The following is a 20,103-nucleotide window of genomic DNA, read 5'->3' as shown; positions in this document are numbered from 1 at the left end:
GGGAGGTGCCATAGTTTCGGGTTCCAGGGGCTTTCTAAGGACAAGCTGGGATGGGAATGGGAGGAATAGCAGAGTGGGGGGCTTTTTGTACTGGAATTTAAGACATCCCAATGGAAAGAAAGCAAACCGAACCGTGTAAAGCTTGACCCATGTAGCGAGTTAGGGCTGAAGAAGCTGCAATGCAGAGTATTTATTGGCGCCTGTTGCCTACTTCATTGCCCTGTGACCATTTTCATGTTTTTCCCCCCTCTTGTTGTCAATTCTTGACTTTGCAAATGAAGGTTCCACAGACAGTTGGATTAGAGGGGAACCAAGCGAGTGTCTGGAGAAAGGAGAAGGTAAATAGGCATCTTCTAGTTATTTGAGACCGAGAAACTCAGTAGCGGCTCAGCACTTTCTCTCTTGACTATCTGGATATTTGGCTCCTGTGTCTGGGAGTTCCCGAACCCTAGAGCCAGAATTTTCCGATTAATCAACAGGTTGGCCAGCCACCTGAGAGGTTCAGTGTTAAGCCCTGTCTTGAATGACCATCTTTAACTTCTTCCTAGTTCTAAGCTTTCTGCGGAGTATCATCTTTAGATACAGCCCAGGGCTACCCATCTGCCCAGCACTGCTCAGCTGCTTTGTGTGACATGACCTCCGATAAGTTAATGTGTTTGGGTTATTAATGGAGACCCCGTGTTCGGCTGATGCCAAGACTATGTAAGCGTAGTGTTGAATTATTGTCTTCTGTCAATAAAGGCTGAATGTCAGCTCTTGTGGCTTCAAGTGAGGTATGAAGGAGGGGAAAGGACAACAGTGCCACTCACCCCTCACATGTCAGACTCCATTTACAGATGGAGAAACTGAGGCCCAGAGAGGCTACACCACAGCCACACCGAGTCCAGGTCTTCTGATGCCAGGTTCCCATCACACCAGAAACTGAGCAGAGTTTGTCATCGATAAAATTAGCAGGGTTGCTGTTCACTGTCCCTCAGTGCCAGGCTCTTGACAGGCATGATCTCAGGTAGGGAATGTGAACCCCATTTACTGCTCAGAGAATGGAGGCTCAGAGAGGTTGGGAAGGACTCAAGGTCACCTGAAGAGGCTGGACTGAATCCGTTGTGCTCGACTCCAGAGCCGGAGTTCAGCGGTGCCTCTCGGAGCTGCCTCTTTGGTGTATACCTGGGGTCAAAGAAGGCAACAGGTGGAAGGAGTTGTATCCTTTATCAGGCCCTGTGCTAGTCACTGCTGTGAATTCGCTCATTCAATCCTCATTATAACCCTAACAGGCATATCTTATTCATAGACCCATTCAGCAGATGAAGAAGCCAAGCCCTGGAGGAATTAAGCAGGTGACTTGCCACCCCAGATAACAGCAAAAGCGGGTATTCATGAGGAGTCTAACTCTTAAGCCTCCCCAGGAAGTGGCTTGCAGCCTCACTGGGGAGGCCGGACTCACATACGTGCAACAATTAGCAAGTAAGGAAGAGAAGGGGATGATGGGACTACAGATAGTTACTGGGAAGTGCTGAATGGGGTCCCACCTCAGTGGCGACCAGATGGGTGGCAGGGGGAGGGTGCCTGCAGCAGCCCTGGGCTTCCTTTCTCTCCCTAGCACCCCTCCTCAGCTTGGCTTCAGGGTGGCCCTGTGACCCAGGCCTGGCCAAAGAGGACATCACAGCTCCCTGCCACCTCCAGTGATTGGTTGGGGTTGGGGTCAAGTAACCCAGGCCATGTTAGTCACAGCCGGTGAGCATTACTCCATGGGACAGGGGTGCCCTCCTGGGGTGCTAAACTGGGAAGATGAAGCCTGAGCAATAGGGTCAACATGTGGAGAGGGCTGGAGAGCCCTAACTTGAATGACACCCATTCCTTACACAGGCAAGCGGGGCCAGAGTCAAGGCAAAAAAGCCAAGGTCACAGTTTTTTGTTGTCACAAGCTCTAGGTGAGAGTCCTGTTCACAGCCAGAGCCACACCTGCACAGGGGCCACACTGGTGCCAGGAGAAAGCATAAAGGAGAGACGGGAGGAATGAGTCTTCACGAAGATTCTCGGGAAGACAAACATAAATCACCACCATTTCAGCACCGGCCGTGGGCTCACTGAATTAAACATTCATCAGGCAGCATCTCCCTGAAACAGCACGACAACCTGCATGCGGTCAGGGGGCTGGTCTCAAGTCCCTGATGAGAAAACAGGCTCAGGGACGGTGGTCGTGCAGTTTTCCCCTTCAACGAATCACACACATTCTAACAAAAATAATAACACTGGCTCTCATGCACAGGGGCTCACTCCATGCTACACACACCGTGACAGCGCTTATCCCATTTATTCCTCCTACTTCCCATGGAGTAAAGCTGTTATTATCCCTTGCGGTAGTCAGAAATAATGGCCCCCAGTGGTGGCCATGACCTAATCCCTAGAGCCTGTGACTATGTTAGATAAGGGGACATGGATGTTGCAGATGGAATTAAGTTTGCTGATCAGCTGATCTACGATAGGGAGAGTATCCTGGATTACCCAGGCGAGCCCAGGGTAACCACAGGATCCTTAGAAGAGGGAGGCAGGAGGGTCAGTGTCAGCTCCAAAGATGGAATGAGGCCTTTCTCGAAGCTAGATAAAGCAAAAAACAAACAACAAAAACAAGATTCTCCCTTAAAACCTTTACAAAAACCACAGCCTGCCAGCCCTCTGATTTTAGCCTGAGACCCATTTCAGACATCTGACCTCCGGAACTGTAGAATAAATCTGTATTGTTTTTAAGTCACAAAATTTGTGGTAATTGTGACAGCACCCATAGGAAATAAACGTATCCCCATTTTTATGGAAGAGGAAACTGAGTCTCAGGGAGGCTGAGCAGCTTACCTGTGATGAGTGAGGGGTAGAGACGGGATACCAGTGACGCTCCGCTTCCCCAAGGTCTATGCGATCTCAGAGTGCTCGGCTGACACCATCTGCTTGCTGGTTTAAAGAGAAGCAAAACCTCTCTGAGATTACGCAGCTGGACTCTAACCCCAGGTCTGCGGATCTGTCAGCCCCTTCCGCGACACTGCCTGCTGTAGTGTTTGCTCCTGAGTGGAGGTTTAGGGAAAGGGATAAAAGATATGGTCACAGTAGGAGATGAGGGGGCGGAGCCAGGGTTCACCTCCTCCGGATGATGCTGGTTGTGCCCAGGCTGTTCTTCCTGTGTATGGATGCCAGACCTCTGACCCAGTAGTCACTGTCCCCTGAGTCTGAGGGTAGCAGGATAAACACCAAACTGGTGGCTTAAATATGGGCAACTTCATGGGTAGAAGGAAGGGAGACATGGCAGCCAGGGCCGGAGCAGCTGGGAAGCGGGAAGCAGAGGAATCGAGACTTGAAAGGCTCGATGGTGGGGTCTGTATATCCCGTCCATGACATTTTTGAGGGATGTAAGTAAAAAGGTTGAGTGACTTGAGTTAAAATTACTCCACCCATTAGAATGGCTACTATTAAAAACAAACATTAAACCAGATTGGTGAGGATGTGGAGAAACCAGAACCCTGTGTACTGTGTGTGTTGGTGACAATGTAAAATAGTGTAGCTGCTATGGAAAACAGTATGAATGTTCCTCAAAAAATTAAACGGAATTATCATATATCCAGCAATTCTACCTCTGGGTGTCTACCCGAAAGAAATGAAAAGAGCAACTTGTACAGCCACGTTCATAGCAGCATGATTCACAAGAGCCAAAAGGTGGAAGCAACTCAAGTGGCCATCAATGGATGGATGGCTAAACGAAATATGGTCTACTCACACAAGAGCCTTGAAAAGGAAATTCTGACACCTGCTACAACATGGATGCACCTTGATGACATTACACTAAGTGAAATAAGCAGTCATGAAAGGACGAATATTGTGTGACTCCTTATATGAGATACCTAGAGTAGTCGAATTTGTAGAGACAGAAAGTAGATGGTGGTTCCCAGGGGCTGGAAGTAAGGAGAAGTGAGGAGTTAATGCGTATGGAGTTTCAGTGTGAGTTGAAGATGTTCTGGAGAGAGATGGTGGTGATGGTTGTACAACGATGTGAATATACTTTATGCCACTGAACTTCAAAGTGGTTAAAATGTAAATTGTTACGTATATCCTACCATAATTGAAAAATAAAAAATGTCTTTTAGCCTCTTGGCCTGCGTTTCTTGCACTCCATGCTGCTCAGAGATATACCTCATGGGTCAGGGTATCACAAGATAGAGAACATCACTGGGAATGGCCTCTTACCTCACTTCCCAGAAGGGAGCCACCTCTTTGCCAGTAGACTGCTGTCCAAAATGCACCCTTGGCTCAGCAGCCAGAGGGATCTAGGGACTCCCAGGTGTACATTTCACTTTTCATATATATCCCAGAAAGGGGGAACACAGGGGCCGAGGTCTAACACCCTAGAAAGGTGATCAGGGAGGGCTGCCCAGAGGAAGCACCATTTGAGTTGGGTTTTGAGGGATGAATAGGTGTCAGCCAGGAAAAGACAATGGGGGAGAGTGTTTCCAGCAGTCTGTGCTCACTTAGAGGTGAGTGAGAGGTGAACTGACAGTTGGGTCTGGTTGGTGCACGAGACGCGGTGGCAGGAAGGTGGGGCTGGCATTGGCTTTGGGCCTCCTGGAATCAGGGGTGGGGGAAGAACTTTGTCCTGGGGGCACTCGGAGCAGGGAGGGGACATTTTGGGAAGATCTTCTGGCTGCTGAGCAGATGTGTTATGGAGCATAAACTACTGGCAGAGAGCCTTGGCGTGGCTCGGGGCGTCAGCCTGAGGGTGGGCTTGCCCATGCTACTTGGGTGGATACACAGAAGCCTGTCCTCTGCGTGGGGGTCGTTTATGGAGCCTTTCTGTGGTCTGCTTTGGTGATCCTAGTTTCCTTCTCTATTGCATTTCTCTCGCAGTGACTCTGAAAGGTGGATCTGTCTCTAAAGACACAGAACATTAAAATACAACAAACCTGGGGGGACTTGTGGACTTTTACACGATTTTGTCTAGTCTTGACCAACCTCGAGGTCCCCTTATGGTTAACCACTTGCAATTTCTACTTGCCGGGGACCCTGGAGGTCAGCTTCCAGTAAATAATTCAACTTTTTTGGGTTTGGAAATTTTTCAGAGTGTCAGGAAAAGCTGACCTTGGAAGAAAAGGCTAAGTGACTTTTGGAGCTGAGGAAGGTAATTAAGTGGAGAAGAACAAAGGAAAAGACAGAAGATGGGAAGGCTCTAGCAGTGTTGGGCGGTGGGGGGGGGGGTGGGGTGGAGCAGAGTGCCAAGTTTGGGAGCAGCTCACATTCATGATGTGGACAAGTCGGATGTGCAAGGCCATGGGGTTCATCTGGGTGGCTTAGGGAGCTCTGGAATCTGCCGATCCAGGGAGGGGGACTTTAGGGAAAGGAGGCAGGGCAGCTGCTCACCCCAACCCCTGACATGAGGACTGGCACAAGAAGTGTGAGATTCTTGATGAGGGACCTGGATGACGATGTTGGCTGAATTAGCCAGGGAAGGAGGGAGGGAGGAGTGGAGCCTGGTTTGGGTGGCGTTCCCACATTTCAGAATAACCCTCACAAAGGGTCAGGATATATGGCAAGGCATAGCCAGATTAGGTCTAACTCGGGTGCTTGGACCCACCTCTTGCCAGCTATATGACCTTGGACAAGTCTGTTCATCTCTAAGCTGGGGTTTTCCTGTCTATAAAAATGAGGATAGAGTATAGCTCAGAGGCTTGTGAGGATTATGTGGGATGAGACCAGGGCAGTAGCCAGTAGCCATCACCCTGAGCGTTCAGTTTGGACCTGAGTTGCTGACCAAGGCCTCTGTCCACACTCGGTAGTCTGATCCCTTGTCTTCTTCTTGGAGACTGGCCATGCTAAGTCCCCTAAGGGAGGAAAGTCCGCTGTAACAGAGAAGGTACTTTCACAGCGATTGCCAAGGGTCTGAACTCAGACCCCACAGCCAGCCACTTGTGTCCATGTTTGTGATCAAGCTGAAAAGACTAAATACTCCGCCTGTGGCCTTTGGGATATGAACTCCCATCCGAGCTAAGTCCTCCTGAGCTGGGGGCTCACTGCAGATCTCAGCTGTGGCAGGATGGTGAGCTGCAAGGGACTCGCCCAGGGAGACGGCCTGCCCTTTCTGGTCTAGACAATAAGTCAAAGCCAAAGTGATTCCTTTAAAAAATAATTTATTCCACACATCTCCTGGTAGGTTTTTCTGCCCACCGTTCCTGGGTAGCAGCTAGTCATCGACTGGTCTTTCCCTCTAGAACCAAGGGGGGCTTCCACACCCAGAAAACACTGTCCCCAAAGCAGCATGGATTTCCCTCCACTGGCCTCAGGATGGGACAACTTTCTCCCACCCCTCGCAGCCCCACACCACCTTCACTTGCCAGGGCTGTCACTGGCTGACGGCCGGACTATTTCCTCAAGCATCCAGCTTGTGGGGGCTTCCCTAGGCAACCTTGTTGGCCTCATCACTGACCTCCAAATTGGCCAGGCGTAACGTTGGGTGTCCTCAGACAACTGCCCATCAACACAGTGGCGGGTGGCCAGCTCCTCCTATCACTGGCACCCAGGGACTGATGGGCAGGGCCGGGAGGATGGCAGGCCCTGATGCTGTGCAGCCTTTAGGGCTGGGTGCTGGTGGCAGTGTCGAAAAGGCCTCCCTGAGCAAACTGGTGTGGTACTTGTGGGCCAGTCCTTAGAAACCAATGGCTCTGCCCTCGAAGCCAGATCCGGCCATGGACATCGAGGCAACAGGTGAGAGAGTGACGGCGACTTGAAGGCGACCTCCAAGGGGTAGTGGCAGTCACAGCAGTGAAGCTCGTCAGTAGGCTAGGCTGTGGGTTTGGGGAGGGCTTGCCCTCCTTTTTTCTCTCTCAAGAGGCCAGGAGGGTGCCCAATCCTATAGTGGGGGAGAGGCTAGTCCTTATTGTCCTCAGAGGGAAAGGGCAGGCAGAGGGCTATGAGTCTCGCAGAAGAGATCTCCCAATGCGCTGGAACTTAAGGCCAAATAATTTTGTCATTTTGCTTTCCCTCTCTCAAAAAGAGAATCTTTGCTGACGAGCGCTAAGCATGGCCTGCCAATGGGACATTCCTAGTGATTCACTAGGGGCCATCTGGAGAATAAAATACCATTTTATTACCCTTATAAAAAATCATTCATATTCTTTCCTGGGTGACTTGATAGCCTCCAGATATTATCATTACAAAAACAGGTTTCTTTTCCTCGTCTTGTCTCTATATTTCTTTCCTTGGCCTCTTTATTCTGCTGAAACAGAAGATGCTTACAGCAAGAGCTGGTCTCAGAGTAAAAAAATAAATGGTTCCATGATCTGATATAAAACGGGTTGAAAAAGACACCTGGGTCCTGCATGCCAGGCCAGGCATTGGGAAGGAAAAGGAAACGGGTGTTTGGGCTCAATTCAATTCAGTGATGCAGCAAAAATGTCTTAAGAGACGAAACAAACTTCCTGATGATGGAGAAAAGGCTCTTTCTGCTTGGAAGGGGGCACTCCTGCGCTGTTTATTGAGACAGGAATGAGTTGGGAGCCAGTAGCCCTGCAGAAATGTCCAGGAATTTTTTTTAAAAAGTAAACCCTCAAGGTCTTGGTGAGGGTTTGCGGTCAGCAGATCAGTGTGGTTTGTCTTGCCCATGGTCCTGCAAGTGGCCAGGTGAGCAGGGGTCAGGTGGAGGCCGGACTGTCCATGGTGGACAGGAGGTGAGCGACTTGGGCCCGCTCAGCCGGGCTGATGTGCTGGCTCATGTGCATCATGCAGTCCAGGGCTACCTCAGGGTTTTCCTGGACCAGGCTGCAGGAGATGGGAGAGAAAGGTTGGGGTCACTGCTCCCACGTGGTTCAGTGGGCCTTAAGATGGCCCCAAGAATCCCTGTGCAGGGCCAGGTCACGGTCCTGGGTGGGCAACAACCTGCAACTCCTGAATCTCTTCCTGCTGTGGTCGCCATGGGGATGACAGTTCCATGGGGCAGGAGAGAATATGACCCGAGGAACAACAATGGACCCTATTGGTCACTAGCTATGTGACCTAAAACATGACATTTCCCCTAAACTTCAGCTTCATGCCTCAAAGGAGTCCCACATGATCTCCTGCCTTCTTCCCAGGGGACCCCATGGGAGAAGGAGGAGCAAATCCTCCAGAAAGGCTGATACGAAATGGAGCCAGCAGCCTAAGGCCTATGAGTTCAGAATATGGGTTCTCTAAGCGAACATGTTCTAGCTGTGACCTTGGACAAACCACCCTACATATTCCAACAAGGATCATGAATTGAAATCACTGCAAACCCTCCACATAGCATCCCCAAGGTTCTGTGCTGGGTCAGTGGATATGGGGAAGTTTTGGCCTCTTTCTGGGGGGCCGGGCCCAACACTGGGCTGTAGACCCCAGCCAGAGGCCTGAGACCCTGCAGTGCAGTGGATTTGAGTGGCCGCTCTGAGGTCAGGCAGCTGGAGGTGAATCTTGGGTTGGGCACTTGTTGCTAAGTCTGAGGGACAGGGTGGGGCGGCCACTCACCCTCGGATGGTCTTAAGGGCAGAGTCTCGCTTCAGGTACTTGATGTTTTCTCGGATGGTGGAGTGCAGGCCATCCTCCACCTGCCAGTGCTGCTCCAGCCACTGCACCACCATCTGATTGTTGTCCCACAGGTAGGCCTAGGGAGGAGGCAGAGGCACCTCAGAGAGGAACCCTGCTACTAGGCAGGCCCACCCTCGGGCCCCCATGACACCCACCCGCTCTCCTGCCCTATCTCCGGCCCAGGCCCACCTTGACGGCCCCCTCTGTCTCCATGAACCAGCGGCGCAGCATGGACTGGATGTGCACATGGCTCAGCTCGCTGCTGATCTGCAGGATCTCCTGCTTGACCTGATCCTCCAGCAGGAGGCGGCGCAGGCGCCAGTACAGGAAGGATCTTGAAGTCTTCCATTCCAGAATGTCCTGCGGACAAGCCCCAGGCCTGAGTCTCCGGAAAGGGGGCAGGGGGTGGGGAGATGGAGAGGCAGTAGGCTGCCTGGGGCTGTGCCCTGTACCGGGTGCAGCTCTGTGATCATTCCCAGCGTTGGGAGGTAAAGGTACTTTCTAGGGAAGTGGCAGAGCCAGTACTTCTCCAGGACTCTTGACTGGCTTACCAGAGGCACGGAGGGCTCAGGCTGGCTGAGAAGGAGCATGAGACACAGGGATAGTAGATGACTATAAAATGTCCTCTGGGGAGTGGGTGCTAATGCAAGGCAGAAACAGTGGCAATCTGGTCCAGCAGTTAGAGACAGACGCACACAGGTCAGACTGATGGTTCCCTAATCTTGCAGTCTACTAGAATCTCTTGGGGATTTGAAAAAATATATACTGATGCCTGGCTCCCATCTTAGATATTCTGATTTCATTGGTCTGGAGAGCCACTTGGGCACTGGGATATTTTAAAGCACCCCAGGCGATTCTAATATGCAGCGTTTGAACCCAAATCTCTTCCATTTGTTGGAAACCGGGTGACCTTAGGATGGGCCATTCGCACGCAGCCACGAAGCTGCCGGCTCTTACAGAGATGACGCCTTTCTCCAGCATCCTGCCAGGCGTATCGTGGAGGTCGGCGAACTGCACCGCCACCTGGTGGTATATGGGAAGTAGCAGGTCCTCCCGGGCCCTCAGCTGGCTCTCCAGGTCCTTGCGGTCCTTGTCGGAGAGCTCGGACATTCCTGTGAGCAAAGGCACAATCCAGAGTTTGCAGAACAGGCCTTGCGCCAAGAGAACTCTGAACATTAACTCCGATAGCACTCCCAAACCAAGCTGCTCGTGCAGTCTCAGAAATACATGCACGTGAGACGGCATTCAACATGCAACTGTAAATCTGCCCCCTTTTATCAGACCCACTGTGCTTGCTTGTAGGATACCATCAGTTACTATTTCTAATACCCATTATAAAATATAATAAAGGAATATTATAAGCAATTATAAGCAATTCTATGACAATTTAACAACTTTGATGAAATAGACAAATTCCTGGAAATAGAAACTACCAAAGCTCACCCAAGAGGAAACAGATAACCCAGTTAGTCCTGTATGTAAAGAAGATGAATTCAAAGATTTAAAGATATCATGTTAGTACAAACTCAGGAAATAGGAGGGAACATTTCTCAACTCATTCTATAATGTCAGCATTACTGTGATACCAAATCAAAGAAATCATACACACATACACAGAGTAATAAATCTTGCAAACAGCACAGTTATAAAGACACTGCCACCTAATATGTACTTTTAAAGAGAAATAGATCTAAGGCTACAAGTGAAACAAAGCTATCACTCAAACAAAATGGTTAAAATACTTCATGTCTAATTAGAAATTCTAAAGAGACATTTTGCTACCGCAATTCTGATGTTTCTTCATTGGCCCAAAATACTGCAATGGTTATATTTTATGTGTGATGAGAAAAAAACTTACTAAGGCATTGTGTATGTCTTTTAATGTTAAAGGAGTTGATTTGCCATGTGTGCGCATTTAAAATAGCTGCATTTTGGTATATCTTTACTTTAAATTTAAATACTAGAAACCTCAAACAGTGGAGCGGTCTGGGCCTCTCGATCTGAGGGGTGATGCATTTTGGACCCTCTCACCTAGCTGTTCCACAAGCTTCTTGTAAGTCGGGTCGATCCTTCTCATGGCCTTTAACAGGTCTTTCTTTCGGAACTTAATCTCCACTGTTCCCTCTGGCTCCAGAACACTCCCCCTGAAAAAAGAAGAGGCGGGGTGGGGGGTATATGAGGAGTCCACCAGGAAGTGACAGACAGCCAGAAGACATGGGGGTGGTGGTAGAGAACAAGGAAATTGGTGTCAGTTCTCGGCTAGTTCACGGACTGTATGACCTTGGGCAGGTCATTTCCCCTCCTCTGGTCATCTGTTTCTATATCCATACAATGAGGGACTGAACCACTTTTTAAAATAAAGTTTTCAAAACTCGAGAAGGCCCTTGGAGCTTCAAGGGTGTGTGACCGCCTCCAGAACAGCACAGCCTCCTGCTCTGCAGCCACAGCCCTTTCTGACCGTCTGGACTTCTGCTCGCCTAGCACCAGGGTGCTGTTTCTGCTCTGCTTAATGCTCACAAAGGCACAATGAGGAGTCCGACATGGTCCCGTTTCCAACCCCCTCACACACCCCGCTGTCCCCACTGTCTTCTGATAGCTTGGAAAAACTGAGGAATACTTTATATAGCTCTGAGCTTCCTGGTGGCCAGAATAAAAAGTTAATTATGACCCCATTCGAGGCTGCTCATGTCCTGAGTCTTCCTGAAGTGCTGACTTCAGCAACCCCCACGAGAGCCTAGGTGCACTGAAGACAGGGCAGGCTTGGCTCATTTGCCTAACATAATGCCTGGTATACAGTAGGTACTCAATAAATTTTCACTGAATTAATGACTGAATAAAGAAGTAGACATAGGAATAGAGTGTCTATATTTTGGAGAGAATTACTCTTGAGGCCTTTATATCCTACACAGCATGTAGCACGGAGTCTTCACTTTGAAAGTGCTCAAACACTATTTTGCAAGTATTATTGTTATCCTTTCTGTAGAAGTTTCTGGAATGAATTCCACCTACAAAAAAAAAGTACCAAGAAGGTTTCTCTCCCCAAAGAATAGATATCCTCTCAAGGGAGTATTCATCCAGTCATTTGTTTGGCCAGTATTTCCCAACCACCCTCTAGGAGTCAGGCACTATGCTAGGTCTTGGGTTATATAAACCGGATAAAATACAGCCCCTATAGAAACTCATAGTTTTGGGAAAGACTCAAGAGTGTAATGTGAACTAGATGACTGGTCACATTTCCCTTTTCATCTTGGCTGCCAGGAAGCTCAGCTGCTTTTGGTCTTCCCTTATTTGATTGCAAACTTCCTTGGGAAGCAAGTGAGTATAAGTTATGAAAGTAAAAGACAATTCTTCTACCACCTCCATTTTTCAGCCACTAGCTCTACTGAGAAAATCCAATTGGACACTGGATGCTAGTTTCAGATTGGTAAAACTGGAAAAGCTCCCTGTCCTTCAGAAACTCAGAACATCCCTGTGACCCACAACCAGGGGCTCAAAGGTGATGGGGCCTGAGGAATGGCAGTGAGAATAAGAAAAGGCTAAGCTGAGTTGAGGGCAACACACCCACCTGCTTTCTTTGTCCGCATACATTTCTATGCACAGGGGGTTGATGGTGGAGTCCAGGACCACCCAGGAGCCTCCTCTGAGCTCAGCATAGGGTGGGATGTAGATGAGGATTGGCTGTTTGTATTGCCTGAGGCCATCCACGATGTAGGCTCCAAACTTCAGCACCTGGTCGTACATGTCTGAAAAGCAAAGCAACCGTCTGGTGAGGCGACTTCAGGCCCCAATACTGTCCACACGCAAAGCCCGCAGTCTTTGCTTTCCTGGGAGAGCATGTTCAGTGGGGAGGCTTCATAGCACCACCATAGGAAGAACACTGGGCTGAGATTCAGGAGCCAGCCCTGACACTGATGGCTTTACCATCTGTTTTACCAAGAGGCAGCTAAGGGTCTATGTGACTTTGGACTGTTAAAGAGTGAAAAATTTTAAAGTGAACCAACTAGCTAAGTCAGCTACAGGGAAGAAATATCTTTAGATACCAGAAGTTGTCCTACTTGCTTGGGTGTGGTTTAGGAGGTGTATTGTATAAAATATGAAGATGGCCAATGTCTGCTTCTGTAACCCACTTACTTGTTAACCAGGGTGTGGTACTAGGTGATGTATTGTGCTAATGGCCAACTTCTGCTTCTGTAATCTGCTTGCTTGTTCTAGGTTTTATAACTGCCTCACTCTCAAACCCCGGGGCTGATCTCCTCTAACCCTGCGTGGTAGAGAGTCAGTCGCCAGCCGGCTAATAAAGGCTCATAATTAATCTCAATTGGCTCCGTGGGTCTCAGAATCATTCGCGCCATAACAGACAAGTTACTCTCCCTTCCTGGGCCTTGGTGTCCCCATCTGTAAAGGGGAGGCATAGAGAGTAACCAATCTCGAAGATTCCTTCCATCTCTGACCTGCCCACTGTCCTGTCCCACTGTTTCTAGCACAGAATCACGGAGTCCCCTCCCTCCTGTCCACAGAGAGCAGGCCCTTATTTTCTACTAAGTGCCAAACAGCTGACATTGTAATAATAATGTAATAATAAAATCAAGCATAATCACACCAAGAGCTAACTGGCTCATCAAATCCTTTCTTTGGCCCTGTGAAGTTGGCCTTATTCTGAAACTGAGCTCAGAGAGGTCACCTAGCTAGCAAGGAATCACAGCTAGTCCGCCCACCTCTCAGGCCAGCTCTTTCCTCAACATTCCACTGAGAGCCACTGTATCTCAAGACATGCTCGAGGGCTTAAAAAGCACTCACACAACTGTCAGGTCACTGAGGCTCACAGCAGCCCCCAGAGGAAGGCAGGGCACACGCACCTTCTCCTCATTTTACCCTAAGCAGGAAGGCGACCGGTCGCCTAGGGCATTCAGCAGGTTCTGAGGCCGCCCCTCCCTGCCCTGTCACTCAGGGTATGACCTCCAACAAGTTACACTGGGAACCCTCAGTTCATCTGTAAAATGGGCTGACATTATCTGAACTGCTTCTGTCCTCAGGGTTGAGTTGGGTGATGGCTAAGATGACCACATCTTGGGACCACACACAGAAAAACAGCACCACCACCCGGACGGGGCTGTCCTGGATGCTGACCTCGTGGCTTTAGAGCACCCACGGCGGAGGCCGCCTTACCTTTCATACCACCAGAGAAACCTCTCCAGTTAGCGAAGATCATCAGGGGCAACTTCTCCCGGTTGAAATCCTTGATGACCTGGGCCGTTTTGTAGGCTGAGTCCGGGAACCACACCTGGCCTGCCTGCTGGATTATCTGGAACATAGAGCCAGCTGGATGAGACTTCTGTATGCAAGGGTGACCTCAGGACGTGGGATAGGCGGGCAACCTGACTGGCATTGGCATCAACACCAGAGCCAGGGCTCACAGGGAAGGCCCAAAGCTGGTGTCTAAGGATCCCACTGGACCCTCAGACTGCAGCGCAGAAGGGTCCTGTTGCCCCATTTATAGACTCAGAGGGGCGCCAAACTAGTCAAGGCCAAGCTGAGTCGGGTCCTAGGACCCATCCTTTGGCTTCTGAGCTCCTTCCAGTATATGGTGTGGCCCAACCTAGAAAAACCAGCAGGGATTTTTGGAAGCAAGAGGCAGGAGGGATTCTTAGGGACCTTCTGTCATCCTCTGCAGAAGAAGGAAGATGGTATGAAACACTGCAGCCTGCAGAGAGTGTGCCAGAGAAATGGCACCGAGTCCTGATTCTGGGCTGACTCCTCTGAGCTGGAAAGGCAGATATGCAACCACCAGGACCCACTCCTGTCGCTGAGCCAGTTGAAATAGCAGCCCCAGCTCCCCAGCCCCCTCACCTTGGCCTCAGAATCCAGGTTGGCAGGGTCCGCGGGCACCGCCACCTCCACTGTCCGTGTCTCCACAGAAATTACTCCAACAGGGATCCCCCCAAGCCTGCAAGGCAGAGCACAGGTGAGCCAGGTGCCGGGCAGCACCTCCAGGTGGATTTAAAAGCAGATGGGTCTACCCAGGCCCCGCTGACATTCTATGGGTGTTCTGGGAGTAGGCACTAATGACTGGGATGAGGGCACGCAGAGGCCTGCACTGTTGTCATTCTGTCAGGGTATTTTATTTTATATTATTATTATTATTTTTTAAGCCTACAGCATCTGGTATTCCTAGGTGGTCTTCCATCCAAGTACTAACCAGACCCGACCCTGCTTAGCTTCTGAGATCAAATAAGATCCGGCATGTACAGGGTGGCATAGCCGTAGACAGGCAGGGTATTTTATTAGAAGGCAAAGCAGGAGCCCAAAGCAATAAGCTACACGAGTTGGCAGGCTGGAAAGGTCCTGTTGGTCCCCTTATTGGGGCCATAGACATCATGGGTCAGGCCAGTGCAGGGTCTGAAGCAGCACTGTTCATTATAACTTTCTGTGATGATGACCATGTTCTCTATCTGCTCTGTCCAGTGCAAAGGCCACAAGCTTCACGTGGCTACTGAGCACTTGAAATATGATGAGTACAACTGAGGAACTGATGTCAACCTCTTTCATTTTAATTCATTTAAATTTGGATTGTCACATGTGGCCGGCAGCTACTATATTGGAAGGCGCAGGTCTAGACACCAAGTTGCATCTGGAAAGGACTGAGTGATGCTGAGCCTGAAGGAGCTTCAGCTCAGGCGATACCATGACATCTGTAACTGTCACCGATGGCGGCTGGCCACTGCCATGCCGCGTGCATCACTGGATTACTCTCATTTACTCATCCAACAACCCTACGAGGCAGGTGCGGGGGAGAGCAGTCTTCAAATGAAGGAAGGGCTTCCATGTGGAAGGAGCAGATTTAATGTCAGATTAAAAAAAAAATTTTTTTTTAATGAAATCCTTATGGAGAAGTAACTAGTGCCAATACTATAGGCTTAGTGTTATAATGTTTATTGCCCGGGAGGTAGATAATAATAATCATCATGATAGTAATAGCAGCCACTACCACTTATGGAACATGTATGGTATTTTAAGTGATTAACATGTATTACTCCTAATTATCACCACAATCCTATGGGGGTAGAATCATCATCCCCATTTTATAGATAAGGATGTGAAGGCTCAGAGAAGGCAAGTGACAGAGCAAGGGCTTGACCTTGAGTCTGACTCCAGAGCCTAGACTTGTAGCAACTACTTGGTGCCAGGAATCTGAGTGATACATTATGAGGATGCCCCTTTGGGCTCCATAAAAGGAGGAACTTTTGGGCCACCAGAGGTGCACCGGAAGATGGTGGCTGCACTGCTGGGGAAGGCACTTAAGCAGTTAAGCCTTCCACCATCTACGGTATACAACAGGGTTCCTGCCCGTGGCCCTCCGGAAATGAAATTCACAGTTTTGAGTGTTATGTAGTTTTCTGATGAGAGCACCCAGGGCTGCCTTCTGATTCTCAAAGGGGCCCAAGTCCCCCGTGGCTAGAGAGCCCTGTCCCAGGGGCAGACAGTAGGAACAAGGGTCCCAGCCCCCAGCAAGAAGTTGGCTGAGATGCCTTCTAAGGCCACAGACAAATTTAGACTGCATGAAGAAGTTCATCATCCAGAAAACCATCCTCCAAGTCAGTCTTTCCTTCAGAAAATCCTGGGGCCAGGAAGAAAGTGTCCAAGTGTCCAGTGAGGCTGGGTGTGTGCAACCTGACCCGCCCTCAAGGTTACCTTGCTCGTCCCGTCACCACAGTCTGGGCCCAGGGTGCCAGGATTTCTCTGAAACTGCCGTGGTCGAAGAATCCACTCTGCCAGGATCCCTTTAGAGCTGTAGGCAGAAGGCAGAAGCCCGGGCTGAGGGGCAGGGTGGATGAAGGCCCCCAGAGTCCACTTGGTGCTAAGGATAGAAAGGTCTTCGCCTGACAGCCCAGATACCTTTTTTTCCTGGAAAACCAGGAAGATCCCAATCCCCTGCCAAACAAACCAACCAACAAACAAAAAAACTCGGGGCTGCAAAAAATACACCAAGTCAGGAATTCAGTTCATATAGAATATCCAACCACATCAATTCCCGTCAATGCCAAAAACATGGAGATCCTAATCACAGAGTGATGGACCCTTTCAGGGGGTGGGGATTCAGGAATGGACCGCCTGTCCTGAAAAACTCATCCGTGACCTGCTGGCTGCAAGTTAATAACCATTTAACTTTCCATTTAACAGGGAAGAAAATCTTCCATTTTCCAGAGGGGGGCAGAGATGGAGGGAGAAGGGGAGAGAGAGAGAGAAGATGTAATGATGTCAGCTGCAGCTACCCCTAGAGAAGAAATGTGACTTAAACCCACGCCGTGGTGTACCTGACCGCAGTTTGTACAAGAGCAGCCAGGCGGCAGGGGGAGTCTCAGGTTGCAGGTGTCTGAGGCTGGGCACCTGGAACAAAGGTGCCCAACTTCAATGTCAGCCTGAGGACTCGCCTGACGAGATGGTGAAACTGCCAGTAAGAAGTCAGACATTTTTTAATCAAGCAAGCTTCTTCCATTCTCACAAGTGTGAAAGGCCAAAAGAAATGAGAGGAGGGAGCAAGCCAAGGGACTTTTCCCGGCAGAGTGCGGCACACTCCCAACGGGCACCTCTCCTGCACCATGCATCGGGACGAGCAGACTGATTTCTAAAGGTGGCACAGCATGTGAAATTCTAGACTCGGGATGATGGTAACGGGGTAGCTCAGCTTTCCTGTTCTGTTTTGGTTGCTCGGAATGTAATCATATACCTCCAGGGAATAAACCTACCCCTTCTGGAGAGAGAATGTGTGTGTGCAAGTACATGTGTTAACACGTGTGTGCATGTGTCCACATACATGTGTGTGGAAAAGATGCTAACTTGCCTGTCCTGGGGAAACTCACAGAGAGCACCCCTGAGAAGCCTCAACCAAATAGAGAAAGAGGGAGGGAGGGAGGGAGGGAAGGAGAGAGAGAGGAGCAATCTTTGAAACTGATGTGTCAGCCCTGGATTTTTCACTTATGTAACCACAGGGCAGTTTGGGGAAGGAAGGCACATTCTCCACTGCACTTTACCTCTATCCATCAGCTCCAAAAACCAGAGGCCGTTTCAATCACTTGGTCAATAGCTCAGGAAAAGCACAGAGTAAAAGCTCAACTCCTCTGCTCTCTCTGCATTTCACCTCAGGTGCATCCCTAGGATATCCGACCAAACATCAATGCTTCTACGTCACCCCGGGCCCAGAAAAGGAACCTGAGGCCCCGGTTTCAGGCAAACGCTTGAGGACTTACTTGGGTGAGGCCTTCCTGCAAGCATCCACCGGGGGTCGTAGGAAGCTCTGGATGGCAGGAATTCGATTTCTCTGTCAATAGGGTCAGTGGGTGTGATGATAGGGACTGGACTGTGATTATCCTAGGAAAGAAAGCCAGGTCTCCAACTCAGTCTCCCTTGCTTGTCAACAATGCCTGGGATTAAGCCCGGCTGTGCTGCAGAAGCCCAACCCTAACTACCTAAATCACCGCGATTCTGAGCAGCATTTGGCGAGGACCTATACCAAGTGCTGGGCTCCAAATATCACTTCGCTTAATCATCAGGATAACACCTTGGGGTAGGGGATACTGTTAATCCCATTTCACAGATGAAGAAACTGAGACTCAGAAAGATTAAGAGACTGTCCCAAAGTCACACTGCTACTGAGGAGAAAGCCAGAAATCAAATCCAGCCAACCACAAAACTTGAGGATTCTCTATTGTCCAGTGCTACCTCTTTTGACAAGAGGTGATGCCATCCCTTCCTAAAGGACCAACGGATAGCATCCCTATGTTAATTTTTTTTTTTTAAGCAAAAAATAGCTTGTACGGGGCTGGTGTCAGAGAGGCAAGAAGGGAGGAGTAAAGAAAACTTCACCTGGCTACATCGGCAGCGCTCCTTGCTCCCCACGTTCCCACACCACCCCGCAAGTGAACCTGGTAAGAATCTTCCCAGCTCTAAGCTGCAGGGGGCAGGGGCGAGAATACTGCACCTTTGGCATATAGGACAGCCACTCCAGGATGGTATAAACGCCCTCGAAGTCGTCCGGCACGGTGACGTGGGAGATGCCATTGTAATACATGATCTGCACGCCACCCAGCTGGTTGTTGGATGTGTAAACATCTCTGCCTAGGACCTGTTTGACACGGCATGGTTAGCAAGTGCTGTCTGGCTCGGTGCCCTTGCATCTGTCTGGAAGTCATCTCCCTTAGTGGTCTTCAATCCTGGTTGCATGTTAGAATCACCTGGGAGCTTTCAAAAATCTGGATGCCCATGCTGCACCCAGACTCATGATATGAGAATCTTCGGTAGGTTTTTTAACTTCCAGAAAATTCCAACATGCAGCCCAATTTAGAGAATCAGTGATCCAGCTGATTACTTTGGCAATCTCAAAAGCAAAACTCTACCTAGTGTTTCTGAGTCAGCAGGTCTGGGGCGGGGCCTGAGAATCTGCATTTCTAACGAGTTCCCAGGGGATGCTGATGCTGCCAGTTCAGGGGCTGGACTTTGAGACCCTCAGTGGGATTTTAGCCAACATAATATTATTATAGAGGCCTTATAGCAATGTGGAAAATGTTTCATAAAATGCAAAAAGTAGAATACCAAACTACATATTTACTATCAGTCATGTAAAGCAGGGGTCCTCAATCCCCAGGCCACGGACCAGTACCGGTCTGTGGCCTGTTAGGAATCTAGCCACCCAGCAGGAGGTGAGCAACAGGCGAGCCAGTGAAGCTTCACCTGTATTTGCAGCCACTCCCCAGAGCTAACATCGCTGCCTCAGCCCCACCTCAGATCATCGGGCATTAGATTCTCATAGGAGCACCGGTCCCTGGTGCCAAAAATGTCGGGGCCATTGACAGATGATGATGAGAGGGAAATACACCAAAATTATAGTAGGAGCACAATTACTTTTTTTGGTAATTTTCCAATTTCATGCAATGTGTAATGCTATCTTAATATTTTCTTTTCATTTAATAATGTTTTAAAATATAAAAATTAAAAATATTTAAATATAGAGTTCCACCAGAAGAGCCTAATACTTTTGGGGGGAGAGATTCATAAGAGGCCCAGATAATTGCAAATTGGAAACACAGCCCTTATGTCAGCAGGAATGAAACTGGCTTTATACTGAGAAAAATCCCCTCAGGGAACAGTGGGAATGTTACAAGGACCCCAGGCCTCTTCCCCGTCACCTTGTTGAGAGCACTGGCTCCTGTCAAGATGATGTGGGAGTTTTCCACTTGGATCACTCGCTGGCCCAGCCTCACCAAGTAGGCCCCGATCCCAAGGGCTCGGCAGGTCACCTGTGGAGACAGGATCCCTTCTGAATTCCCAAGGGTGGCATGCCCCGCCCCGGCACAGCAGGGACAGGGGGATGGCCCAGGAACCCACTGGACGCAGATGGAAGCTACGACATTGCCACTGGCAACTTGACTTGGGGCCACCACAACAGAGGCGAAGCCTGCCCTTCGGGCTTCCGCCTAATGTTTGCTTCCTGGCGAAAAAGAACATGGTTAACCAAGAAGAGTGGTGAACCAAGCAGACATG

At 49.5% G+C, this 20,103-nt stretch overlaps 1 protein-coding gene and 1 pseudogene across 1 annotated transcript in view; both read right to left on the bottom strand.

The window, feature by feature from the left end:
* Nucleotides 1-6,144: 6,144 nt before the first annotated feature.
* The window catches only part of ACACB (acetyl-CoA carboxylase beta), a 105,538-nt gene continuing 91,579 nt past the window's right edge, over nt 6,145-20,103 (bottom strand). Inside the window, exons 39-50 of the mRNA XM_023521909.1 lie at nt 19,749-19,859; nt 18,545-18,688; nt 17,814-17,934; nt 16,258-16,354; nt 14,416-14,512; nt 13,735-13,870; nt 12,134-12,311; nt 10,600-10,712; nt 9,526-9,680; nt 8,758-8,928; nt 8,509-8,645; nt 6,145-7,788 (exon numbers count right to left, since the gene is read on the bottom strand). Coding sequence (XP_023377677.1) covers nt 7,662-7,788; nt 8,509-8,645; nt 8,758-8,928; nt 9,526-9,680; nt 10,600-10,712; nt 12,134-12,311; nt 13,735-13,870; nt 14,416-14,512; nt 16,258-16,354; nt 17,814-17,934; nt 18,545-18,688; nt 19,749-19,859 — 1,587 coding nt within the window. The 3' untranslated portion in view covers nt 6,145-7,661. The remainder of the gene's footprint in view (nt 7,789-8,508; nt 8,646-8,757; nt 8,929-9,525; nt 9,681-10,599; nt 10,713-12,133; nt 12,312-13,734; nt 13,871-14,415; nt 14,513-16,257; nt 16,355-17,813; nt 17,935-18,544; nt 18,689-19,748; nt 19,860-20,103) is intronic.
* Nucleotides 14,716-14,834, bottom strand: LOC111730594 (annotated as a pseudogene).

Source organism: Pteropus vampyrus, unplaced genomic scaffold (genome assembly GCF_000151845.1).
Source record: "Pteropus vampyrus isolate Shadow unplaced genomic scaffold, Pvam_2.0 Scaffold322, whole genome shotgun sequence".
In the NCBI taxonomy this organism is placed as follows: domain Eukaryota; kingdom Metazoa; phylum Chordata; class Mammalia; order Chiroptera; family Pteropodidae; genus Pteropus; species Pteropus vampyrus.
This window is presented reverse-complemented; position numbering and strand designations above follow the sequence as displayed.